Source organism: Sinohyriopsis cumingii, chromosome 18 (genome assembly GCF_028554795.1).
Source record: "Sinohyriopsis cumingii isolate HCF-2022 chromosome 18, ASM2855479v2, whole genome shotgun sequence".
NCBI classification, from domain to species: Eukaryota; Metazoa; Mollusca; class Bivalvia; order Unionida; family Unionidae; genus Sinohyriopsis; species Sinohyriopsis cumingii.
Window position 1 is genome coordinate 84,985,430 of NC_142978.1, and position 13,786 is coordinate 84,999,215.

Consider the following 13,786-nt stretch of genomic DNA (forward strand, 5'->3'; position numbering starts at 1 on the left):
GTGTCCCAATATATATGGTAAATGCAATGAGCAACAGAAACTGAGGTTTGTAAAATTCAACATAATTTCTTTCCTAGAATAGTGAACATTTAAAAAGAACTTACTGTATTTAAAATTAAATGTCCAATAGTCCTAAAAGTTGTATCACAAATCCAGTGTATAATGTTTCCAACTGAATTCCAGTGGTATTCCAATTAAATTCAAATATTGAATGTGTTGATATGCCTGTAGTCTCAAATATGCTAATGTGCTAGTGTCTTGTAGTGTGATGATGTGATAACAGTCTTTTGATGTATCACAGTACTATAATCCAAAAATGTTCCAGTCAGAGAAAAATTAACTGTTATTTGTTTACAAAAGAAAAGTTACAGGTCAGATATACAATGAAATTGATGTTGGACAAAATACAATTAAATATAATATATAATCATGGAGAAAAAAACTAAGGGATACAAATTAAATATGCATAACAATAGGTAGATATAATTGGAGTGCCACAAGAAAAATAACCACATACTTCAGTATCCCAACAAATAATAAATGAGAATAATGGAGTCAGTTTGGGAGACCAGGAAATCTTGGTTGAAGGGTTGTGAAGAGCCATATGCATGGTTCTTTGAACAAGATGAATATAGTACCTATAAAATTGGAATTTCCTTTTCTTGGTGCCACCCTACCCAATGCACATCCTAGCCAATTTCCTCCCCCTTTTATTATTTTTCTCAAGAGTTTCAGTGAATAATGTATACAATCTTTATTCAGTCATTTAATTGATTAACTTTAATTAGAAACTTTACGTCATGTTGAATATTGTGATGTTGCTAAAAATGTGCCTTTCAGTGTTATGACATCTTCAAAGCCATTACATAAAAATTAATTGAATACATCAAATCTGAGACAACTGAATCAAGACAAGACAAATAAAGAATGGCTGGTCCAAGATATTTTCTGTTAAACAGAAGTGGAGAAGCAAATCTTGAGGATTTGATTCATGTCTGCTTTAGACTAACAGAATCCATCATAGGGGAATCCCAATTGAAGTCTGACTCTTTAGGCTTATAAGACTACCTGCCACAAATTCAAACTCTGAGGGTCACGATTTCGATACACCATACAACTTCATGTGACTACTTTTTCTCAGTGGAAACAGTAGTCAAAAGAGCATATATAAATTTGCAGTGAAGACTTTATAATATAATAATTTAACTTGCAGTTCTAACAGTGACATTTGAACTTGCAATTATAATATTGACACTTAAACTTGCAATTATAATATTGATTTTTGATACAATATAAGCTTTTGACTGGCATGAACTGTCAGCCTTCTGCAATTTTTATCTCTGATATCTTGTGTCACAGAGACAAGAATTGAATCTGGTTGGTCCAGTTACTGTGGCTCAGATGACCACCAGACCCAGCTGAGGTTCCAACAACCTCCTGGGTGTGGTTTAGCGTTTTTGCTGGATTTGCCCAAGTTTTATTTAACCATAGTAAGGAATGTCGACCGCTCCGGTGGCCTAGTAGTTAGAGTGTCCACATCGGATACAGGAGGTTGAGGGTCAAGTCATACCCAAAAGTGGTATGGACAGCTGCCTCACTAGGCGCTCAGCATTAAGAAGTTATTTTTATGACTTGTCAACCTGGTGTCAGGATAATGGGACTGTGTGGGACATCATGCTACATGTCTGTGGTATGATTCCCTAGCACTAGACATCACTATTAGCTGCCACATGGTTCAAAAATACTTACCCAATCACATTTTTATGCAGACATGATTCTTCTCAATTTTAAAGTGGAATTCTGCTTTTCTTCTGACTTGAATCAGATTTTTCTTTATATTGTCTTTTTTTTGTATCATCTCTGATCCGTCTTTTTTAAAATGGTCTGTCCACTCCCATTCCTCAATGACCCATGTAAATTATTCATTCCATATATTAGTTAGCACACAACTCTCATAAAGAATATTCTGATTGGTCAAATGTTTCAATTCATCCAATCAACCTTCGTGTAATGGAAATTGATAGCAATGGAAAGAGGAAGCATGCTTGCAAAACATGGCATCCGGAGTTGTTGAGAGAGATCATGACATAAAAAGTTTGGATAAAGGTTTAAAAAACGTATGGAAATGGGAATGGCTGGAGCAAAAGGTTGACGGGAATTATTTAGTTTATAATAAAACTGAATGTTAGAGGACTGGCATTTTGTGTTTGGAACAGCGCCTACAAAAGAGTTTGGAACAGCACCTACAAAAGATGCTGCATACTGAAAAATTGAAGCTCAGAAAGCATCTGGAAAAAGTGCAGTTAATTACTATAAGAAGAAAGATTTCTTGCATGATAGAACAGATGTAGCCCTCTGTCAGAATATGCGCACTGCCTATCGCCAAGCACCAGCTTGAAAGGAAAAACGCTGTCATTGAGAAGGAAAAGAAACAATTGCATTAAGAGGTTAGTGTTAGGACTGGTCAGCCTGGTATCAGGATAATGTGACTGGGTGGGACATCGTGCTACATGTCTGCGACATGATGCCCCAGTGCTAGACATCACTATAAACTGCCACACTGCAGACATCGTAGCGATATGACTGAAAAATTGTTAAAGCTACGTTTAAAAAAGGCCAAGTCCAGTCCAAATGAGACCCTATTTGTTATTCTTATGTACTATGTGTACTATTTTTAGTGACTTGTCAATAAACAGTTGTTCTGTAAAATATTGCTATTGTTATTGCACATAAACAAGAAGATTTTCACAAAGCATAAGCTGATATGATTTTAAGAACTAGCATAGAACTGTATAGATATTGCATGGCTTGCATTTGTATGCATTTTTTTCTTCTTGGTATGTGAGCTTTAATCACCTAAATTTCAGGAGGGCATCATCCAAGAATTTGACCTGAATAACTTGTATGCCCAGTGTAAGCAGCAATTAAAAGGGAAGAAGGACCAGACCAAGACTGAGAAGCAAGAGTGACCCTGGTTTTTAAGTGTTTCTTCACAAGAAAGCCCAAAGTATATGATGCATATCACTGGACCATAGATCAAAACAGCTGAAGTTTTCTCATTCGGAGTTCTGGTTCTGAACAATATGTGCAATATTTTCACTGGGTGATTTTGGTTCTGCATGTTTGTTTGGTCATTTTTTTTTCCTTTCATTTTTACCATTCAGACATGTCATTCAAAGAAAATGATTTGTATGAGATTCAGAAAAGATGTAGTTTAGTTCAGTTTACTTCAGATATTAATTTATCTGTTGTTCCCTCATCTCCAGTTTCTTATGTTTAAAAAAATATTAAAATGAACTTACTGCACATGATTTCTGTTTTGCCCATTTGCATATATGGTTCTTTGTATGGATTCAGATATTAAACTCCAAGAAGATCTTGGCCACAACAAGCAAGCCTGTTTTTCCAGCTTGTCTCAGTGATAAAGTAAACTGTAGATATTTATCAGTGTTTTTCAATCTTTGCAGGCATCTAATAATTCAAAAATCAAAATGTAATAATTCTGACTAATTCTTTACAAAGACTATTTATTTGAGTTCAGAATGTCAGAGGTCAAAATAATTTCTAAAGCAAAAGGCACTTTGCTCCATTGGTAGAGCATCAGACATGCAATACAAGGATTGCAGGTTTGATATCCACCTGGGTATGCTGCCTCAATGTGTATTGGGGAAAATGCTTAGCTCCCATTTCTACATGATGTGGACAATAATGTGTTAAATATGCCATTATAAATGATCCAACCAACCAACAGTCATCATTTGTGAGTTTATCCTGCCATCATTCACATTTTTTAGATCAGAGCATTATTCCAAAACTGTTCAATATATCTTGTGTTATTATAATAGTGTTGCAGATTTGCTATTTACAATTCTTCATTTTCAATACTTTTAATGTTTTTGTCTGTTTTTCTGTCCATCCATTTGTTATCAAGGGAGTCACAATAGCTCCAAGGGATGTGAGTTTGATACCCTTCCAACCTGGCCTGGTTTGTTGCCCCTTTGTGTCCTTGAGAAAGACATTTTGCTCCCATTTCCTCAGCATAACATGGCCAGTAATGTTAAAAGTACCATTTAAAAACCAACCAGCCAACTATCCATTATCAACTTTGATTTTTGGGGCAAAACTACAATTTGAAATTTTGTACACATATAATACTAGTGGTGAAGATTGTCTTTTGCTATTTCTGTTTCTTCAGATTCATTATTTTTGACTTTTGCTATTTCTGTTTATTCAGATTCGATATTTTTAATATTTTTATCCATTTGTTTGACCAACCAACCTTTATTGGTGCTTTTGTTGTTAGGACCAGACTCCAAAACCTATTAAGATATCTCTATGAAATTTAGTTCACTTAGATGTGCCTTTTGCTATTAAGAATTCTTAAGTTTCTTTATTTTTATCATTTTCTTTTCATTTATATGTAGATCCATCCATCAATCATTTCCACGTTTATTCAGCAGTAACCATTAAAAATAGAACTATGAATCTTAGTACTATGGATGAACAGGTAAGGAAATTTTCCCAGGTACCTGCTCCAGGTAGATTTGTACAGGGTCGCTTTTCTCCAATCCCATTATGTTTGGATTCCTCATCCCTCTCTCTCACCACCATTTTAATTTTTTTTTTAAATTGTTTTATTTTTATGTCTTTACTATTTTGTCTGCCCAGGGGAGGGGCCAGATTCAGTGACAATTTTTATCTTAACACCCTATTGGGCCAGGTATTTCCATTTAGTACAAAACCTGGCCAGGCCTGGTACCCATCCATCCCTACTTAGTACATATATTAAACTTGTGCTCTGGATGGTGTGGATGTGCCTTTTGCTTTTGATAACTCTAAAGTTTCAATACTTGAAATGTAGAGGACTTCATCTAGTTTTTTTATATCCATAGTTTGTAATCCAGGGTGATATAGCAATTCATTTGTCTGATTGTTCACAAACATTCCTGTTCAAGATATTTAAGCCAAACTGGATATAAATGTCAAGTAAGTTGGACTGAGTTGCCTTTTGAAACTTCAAAATTTCTACATTGAATAGTTTGTTTAGTGTTACCCATGGAAACAAAATGTAGCAGAATTATTATATACACTGAGATTGCTGCACCAAATGATGCCATCATAAGTGGTGTGGTATAAAAATTGGAAGTTCTTGATGATTGGGTATATTCAGTTTGGTCCTTTGTATCAGCAGTGTACTTGGATGATATGGCGACTCCAGATTGTTGTAAACAAGTGTTGAAAGAAAGTAAGTTAGATGACAGAAAGTGACAAGTCTTCTAATCAGATGTTATTCAGTAGTTATTTGTGTGTAAAGGGCACTTGCTCATTTTTTCTCCCACCATTTGAATATGATGCAGCAATATCCTTCTGTTTGGTCTGGTCCCCCCCCCCTTGAATCTGTTACAACAATACCATTCTGTTTGGTCTTCTGTCACTCCCCCTTTTAAACTGTTGCATCAATACCCTTCTCAGTGATCTGTGCAAGATACTGGCTGTATTCAGTTTATGTTGGATTTGAAATTATACAAAACTATGTATTCCTCAAGCTGTTAATAATTTATAACCTTTTACGGTTGTATGCTATAAATAGCTCAGTTATTATCGACATGAGATGCATGGCAGTGTGTAACTTATCTCAGAATTAATAAAGTGGTGCTTTATAATCTTAGTCTATTACAACTGTCTAGTCTTAGCCAGCTCAAAATGTATCTGCTTATAAAATTTTCAGATCAGTGGAAAATACATTAAAATGCTTCTCCTAGCAGATAGTTTACATCAGATGGATACATTTTGATTGTTAACATCAGATGGATACAATTTTGATTGTTTACATCAAATTGATACATTTTAGTCATTTACATCAAACAGATACATTTTGATTGTTCATCAGGTATTCACATCATTTGGTTTGTGATGTCATAATGTGTATGATGTAAGAAAGGATGTTTGGCTAACATACAACTAAATTCATTAAGGTACATTATTTATGATTGATTTTACTTCGCTTTGTTTTTATTATTTTTTATTTAGTTAAGTATGTTAACAGAATCATCTTGTCTAGTTTTCTTTTCACTTAATTTTTTCACCTGGCTCTAGTTCCCTTTCATTTGCATAGCAATGATTGACCCAGGATAGCAGCTATAATCAGAGATATTGTTCAGTGTATGCTACTTTCATTTATAACCAGTGTTTAATAATTACTATTGATAGAAAATAATATAATATACTAAGTAGAGACAGTGTGTAGATTTCCAGGACTGTGCTGCCTTAGGATGGAATGGTAGAAGCCGTTGCCTTGTGAATGCAAGTGTCTATGAGCTTGTTCTGTTCCAAGGATTTACAAGTACTGTATGTACTCTATTGTAAGTTGAATCAAACTGCAAACATCACTGATCCTGATCTGTCATAGCATAATGCACATGTAGATAAGGACCGATTTTGTTTGTTCTATTGCTTACTCCTATCAAACTAGACAGACCCACATTATGCAATGGCAGATAAGAGTCTGTGCAGTTTGCAGTTGGACTCCACTTATAAGAGAGTACATACAGTAGGCCCTCTTAAAGATTGGTGTCTGAAACCAGGTGGCTGTTCCTGAATGTAGAGGTAAGACAAATTCTGACCATCAAAACAGAGACATAATTGATCAATTAGGAACCTATCTGTTCATGACCACGGCTTGGGAGAAATGACAGGACTGAGTTAATTCTCCTTTCAAGTCCTGTCGTTTAGTAGTTTCAGTTTGGGATAATTCAGACAAACGCCAACCATTCCATTGCTGGCAGAATAATTCCTGTTTGTAACATCAGGTTATGCCATAATGATCACTTAATGGCGGAGGTAACCTTATACATGATAAAAAAAATACCTGCAATTTTTAGTGGGTTTTAACTGGTGTCCTTGACCTTTAGGTGTTGAAATAGTTTAAGTACATCATTAAAGTGTTTTATGTTTTATGAACAGTTAACTTTTTGTGTGTTTTTAAGGATTCATGCACGTGTGCTCATTTGAAAATGAAATTTGTGAATTAGTTTACCAATTTCAATGTTTGGTGAGCAAAAGTTTCATAAATTTAATTTGATATGATTACAGATTTTAAGATTCTATCGATTGCTGGATGAAGAATACTGATTTCATTTCATTCACAGTAGAATAATGTAGTGACATGTCTTTGAAATACGTTCACATGCTTTGGTCACCATACTTTTCCTTTGCACGATGTATGACATCATTTGTGATATCATGAGTTGTTATTACATATGTTATGTATACATGTATTATGTATATAAAATTGTGTATATTTCATAAGTAACACAGTAGTTATATGGTGTGTTTACACAGAAATATGTATTGGATTATTGTGTTCTACAGAGCAAATGTTGGAATAGAGTATTTAATCAAGAATTGTACTATGGATTCTTATTCTTAAAATAAACAGAAATTTTGTATTATATTTATGGCGATGGTTGGTAACTTTCTTGGCTAGACAGGAAAATCGTATTAATGTAACAGTGTGTGTAAGAGTTTATGTGAAACCTTTTCATGTTACTTTTGAAAACACAATATAATGTTGGAGACAGTGATTCATACATTTTGTACATCGTATCAGATTACATGTGGAATGAATGGTAGAAGTGTTTTTACTTACATAATTTTTTAATAAAGAAAGTTTGAATCTCATTTTTGTCTTTTTTTTGTTTTTGAAAAATGGTTCAACATGTATGCATATAAGTCTTTTTCTGTGGTCAAAATACTAGAGCTCAGTCTAGAAATTTGTAATATTGGTAAGGAAATAGTCAGAATCGGAGCTTGAGGATATCCTTTACTGATTCTTCAAGCATGCCCAATTTCAACAAAGTAGATGGTTTTTAAGTATGTAGTAGATGGTCTGTTAGTATCATACCTATATAGTAGATGGTCTCTAAGTATCAAAACCTATATAGTAGATGATCTGTTAGTATCATACCTATACAGTAGATGATCTGTTAGTATCATACCTATACAGTAGATGATCTGTTAGTATCATACCTATATATGTAGATGGTCTCTAAATATCATACCTATATAGTAGATGGTCTGTTAGTATCATATCTATATAGTAGATGGTCTCTAAATATCATACCTATACAGTAGATGATCTGTTAGTATCATAACTTTATAGTAGATGGTCTCTAAGTATCATATCTATATAGTAGATGGTCTCTAAGTATCATATCTATATATTAGAAGATGGTCTCTAAGTATCATACCTGTATAGTAGATGGTCTGTTAGTATCATACCTATACAGTAGATGATCTGTTAGTACCATAACTTTATAGTAGATGGTTTCTAAGTATCATACCCATATAGTAGATGGTCTCTAAGTATCATACCTACAAAGGTGATGGTCTTTTAGTATCATACCTATATAGTAGTTGGCCTCTAAGTATCATACCTATGTAGTAGATGGTCTCTATGTATCATACCTATATAGTAGATGGTCTCTATGTATCATAAGTATGTAGTAAATGGCCTCTAAGTATCATACCTATATAGTAGATGGTCTCTAAGTATGATGCCTATATAGTGGATGGTCTTTAAGCATTATATCTTTGGAGAAAACAGGCCCATTCTCTGAGCTTATTTGCCTGTACCAATACAACTAGGAGGTTTAAACCTTATATTTGATTTATTCTGTTTAAGATGGTGGCATGCAATGATCTTGATAAAAGGAAACATTTCTGCACAGTTTTGTTATTGCTTTTCTTTATAATCTACTTGTAGGATTGCCTTGCAACTTAACACACATTCAGCCTAAGTTTTAGATCATTCTAAATGGAAAGTGCTGCCCAGACATCGCCACAGCAGCCATCTTAAAAATCTTGCTATCACTATTCCTCATGAATGGATGGTCATATAAACAAGGCAGTTTGTCTAAATGACTGCTTGTGATGTCTAATTGGGCCTAAACGAAAATGGTTGTTGTTGTTATTGTTGAGTTTAACGCCATTTTTCAGCACACAATATGCTATACATGGTGGCCAGTATTAATGATGGAGGAAGAACCCGGGAAAGAACCACCGACCCATGACAAGCTACTGGCAAGCTTTCTCACATACCCACATTAGCCAAATCTGAGACTCGAACCCACGTAGACAGAGGTGAGATGGCAGTAATCCGTATCAGAGTGCGCTTTAGACCACTCGGCCACTTGGGGACCCTAAATGAAAATGGTGCCAATCAAATGATCAGTATGGGCACCTTGGCAGCTATCCTAAAAATCTTGTTATTGCTAATTCTCTTGAAGCAAAAGTCATAATCAAGTAGGGTTTTCACAGAAGGACTTCTTACGATATCTGGTTGGTCCTAAATGAAAATGATTCTGCTTGAACATCTGATATGGCAGCCACATTGGCCATCTTGAAAATCTTTCAGATCACTTCAACTCCTGAATGAATGGTCATATAAAATGGGAGTTCTACTACTAGACTTATAATGATGTCTTTTGGGTTCTACAGGAAAATGGTGCTGATCTGAGGTCCACTATGGCCTCTGGCAGCCATCTTGGAAATTTTGTTATTGTTTCTCATCCTGAATAGAAGGCATGTGGTTTTCACTGAAGTCTTCTTATGATGCTTTGTAGGTCCTACATGAAAATGTTTCTTATTGAATGTCCTATACGGCTATTACAGTGGCCATCTAGAAAATCTTATTATTGCTACTCCACCAGACTGGAAGATTGTATGAACACGGGTTTTCACTAAAAAAACGTGACACAATATCTAGTTGGTCCTAAGTGAAAATGATGCCAATCTGACATCCAGTATGGCTACAGCAGCAGCCATCTTGCAAATCTTGTCATTGCTTCTCCTCCTGAACAGAAGTCATATTTGCATGGTGTTTTCACCAGAAGACTTCCATGATGTCCAGTTGGTACTAAATTAAAATGGTGGCAATCTGACAATTAAGTATGACCACAATGGCAGCCATCTTGCTACTCCTAAATGGAAAGTCAAATCAAAGACTATGATGTCTAATTGGACCTGAATGAATTGATGCCAATCTGACCTTAAATAGGGCTGTCCAAATGTTCATGTCAAAAATTGAAGCAAGCTTATGGTATGGTCATGTCCCCATCTGTCATGCACTGTCTGCCACAATGATAAACTGATTATCTGACATGACTGGTTCTGACACCACATAGCTACACAGTAAAATGTTAATCAGATACACAGCCTAGATTAAACATCCTTTCAAAAGATGGTTTGACATGCACTTAATTCTGCTATTTGAATGATGTACTTAGTTCCAAATGATGTAGTACAAAGTTTTCCACACACTGCAGATTCAACAATGCATATAAATGTGTTCATTAACAAATATGGATTATAATATTATTATAATATGAATTGCTATGCTCACTTTGACATATGAAACTGTGAACACCTAATGAATATGAAAATATGAGTCCACCCAGTTTACATGAAATTATGACTCTGTTCTGTTCACATAAGAGATGTGAATATATGAAATTATGACTGTTCTATTCACATAAGAGATGTGAATATATGAAATCATACAGAACTGATATGACCATATATAAATGTGCTGTTCATTAACCAATATGAAGTTATGATACCACATTGTTCATTCAATGAACTTGAGGTTATGATTGCAATGTAACAGGGTTTAACCCAAGGAATGAAACCTAAAACCTTCAATCAAATTCTCAAATAACTACTAAAGACAGTTTTACCAAATTTAACTGCATCATGGTATGAAAGACTTTTTAAAAAAATTTTTAAATGCAGATACACCATCAGATATGGCCATTGTTACAAAAAATATATAAATCTTCAAACTACTTTTCCAATGCTACTGAAAAGAATTTGGACAAATTTGACAGAATTCTGACATGAGGACCTTTCAATTGTTTTTCTAATAATGGCAATCTACCATCCGTTAGGACAACCATTACTGAAAATACAGAAAAGCCTTAAATATCGTTAAAAGATCACTGAACAGAGACTGAGCAAAGTTTGAATGAAGTCTTCACAATTTTGTACAAATTATATGGATCCACTCTAAAATATATGGATACTTTTACTAAAAAGTCAAGACTATTAAATGACTTCCCAGAAAGCATCTTGGCAATAGGCTTTCTAGTTTGCACAAACATAGGACTGAGCAAATAATTTCTTGTGACCACTTGTCCAGGACAAGTGACTTTTGAAAAATCACTTGACCAGCAGAATTTATCACTTGTACATGGATTCAAGTAACCTAGAAAATACTGACAGTTGGTTTTATAAGTTTCTTTGTCTTCATATGAATTCAGCACATTAATTTTACCAAAAATTATAATTGCCTGAAAGTCTATACCTCTTTTTTCTGCATCTAGTTATCACATGATGATGTATGTATTGTAAGATAACTGATGTTGTTTTGGGTTTAATGACATTTCTCAGAGCAGGATGGCTATCAGTGGTGGCCAATATAATTGGTGGAGGAAAACCCCAGTAAGAACCATCAACCTATGTGGACAGAGGTGAGCTGGCAAGGTCTTTTGATCATGTGACCACCCATGGCCCCTTTAAGATAAATGATAAAGTAAATAAATATTGCTTTTAATACCAAATATGTAATTATACAGCATACCGTTTGTACTTGCTTATAAGTTGGATACAACTGCAAACTGCATGGATCCATATCTGCCATTGCATCTTGTGCCAGCAGATCTGAGTCATTGCATGTTGTTAGGAATAATAAATTTACAAACAACATAGACCCTGATCTTCCATAACATTATGCTATGTCTGATCAATGTCTGTGTTGTTTACAATTGGACCAAACTTCACAAATCCCAGTTTATTTTGAAAACTGATCAATTCTATTTAGGCACTATGTGATTGCGAACTACAAACCAGGTTTACTTACCTCCGATATTGAAGAGTTTTACCACACGCAAAACTATTCACCTCTGAAAATGAAGCTTTAGAAGTGATCCAATAAGCATTGGCAATTTTACACTTTGCAAAAAAAACCTATTAAGACACCTTTTGGAGAGAGAATTGTGCTTAGTTTAAAACTACTTCTAAGAGATGTTTTAGATTGACTTCAGCAGTCCATGAAAATTAACAAAGTAATGGGGCCACATGTTTGGAACTAATCTGTTGCTCTTAACTTATAGAAGTGACCTCAGAGTTGATCGGCATAGGGATAATATCCAAATTTGGATTGCCAGATAGTGGAGTAGCTGATTTAGCGACTATGGTGCAGAGTGTGGTTGGACCTTGTTGTTGTTGTATGGTTTAACGCCATTTTTCAGCACACAATAGGCTATACATGGCGGCCAGTATTAATGGTGGAGGAAGAACCCGGGAAAACCATGGAAAGAACCACCAACCCATGGTTGGACCTGACTTAAAGGTTTTATATATATATATATATATATATATATATATATATATATATATATATATATATATATATATATATATATATATATATATCCTGATTATTTTCTGGCAATTTATATTTTATTCATGCAGCTGTAAATTACCCACCAATCCCTACCACCATAATAAATTTTTATAAAGTAAAATGGTTTCTTAGTAAATAACCTACATGTAACTACTCAAAACATGGAACTAACATCTAGTATAATCTATGTCTGCCAAAACCTTCAACTTTATACATATTTTCCTTTTTAGCAAGTTCCAGCAAAATGTTTATTTAGTAAATTTCCTAGATGAAAATACCCAAAATGTGTGACTAACACCCAGTTTATTATATGTATACCAACAAAATGTGTGATTAACACCCAGTTTATTATATGTATACCAAGACCTTTCCTTTATACTTATTTTCATTTTCAGCAAGTTCCAGCAAAGCCAATACAAGTTTTATTAACTTCTTCAGTCTGTAAAGCATTGAAAGTATTAGGAAAATAGTATTCATGGTTATACTTAGTTATTTTTGCAAGCTTTAATAAAACTGTCAGCCGAGGAATCGATTGACCTTTATTGTCTTTTCCACCAAGTTAGTGTGTGTGTGTATGTGTTTTTATGCATGTGAATGCACTTACACACCTTTCAATCCCATCATGAACTGCACCTATATGGTACGTTTACACGCACGATATTGTAGCACCAAGTCTTTTATTATTGGATTTCTACCAAATTTTGTATGCCACTTTATATATATATATATATATATATATATATATATATATATATATATATATATATATATATATATATATATGACCTTGGCAGAATGTGATTATGAGCACTATACCACATTTTTAACAAGAGTTATAGCCACAGGTTGTAGGACTATTCATTTTGATTTCTGAATATTATCTCCCTTGAATTTATTAGATTTCGGCCAAATTTAGTAATTGGCAATCATATAATTGGATATATATATATATATATATATATATATATATATATATATATATATATATATATATATATATATATATATATATATATAAAGTGAAAAAATAGCATTTGTTTCAGTTTTAATTCATGCTAACCAAGCTTTGTATAATTGACTAAGAATTTAAACTTATTTAAACTAATTTATTTGTTGTATAAACTCATTATTCTATTTTGTTTCTATTCATCATCTTGTGGTGTTTAAACTCATCCTCATGTGTAGTTTAAAATCATCATCGTGGGTTGTTTAAAAGCATCATGTTTTGTTTAAAGACATCATCATGTGTTGTTTAAACTCATCATCATGTATTGTTTAAACACGTCATCGTGTGTTGTTTGAACTTATCATCATGTGTTGTTT

The 13,786-nt window shown here is 33.9% G+C and overlaps 1 protein-coding gene across 2 annotated transcripts in view; it reads left to right on the plus strand.

Moving 5' to 3' along the window:
• LOC149777200 (thioredoxin-related transmembrane protein 2-like) overlaps positions 1-7,680 on the plus strand; it is a 30,377-nt gene extending 22,697 nt beyond the window's left edge. For both annotated transcript variants that reach the window (XM_089941904.1, XM_089941903.1), the window contains exon 8: positions 2,868-7,680. In XM_089941904.1, coding sequence (XP_089798030.1) covers positions 2,868-2,969 — 102 coding nt within the window. In that variant the 3' untranslated portion in view covers positions 2,970-7,680. The remainder of the gene's footprint in view (positions 1-2,867) is intronic.
• Positions 7,681-13,786: the final 6,106 nt, after the last annotated feature.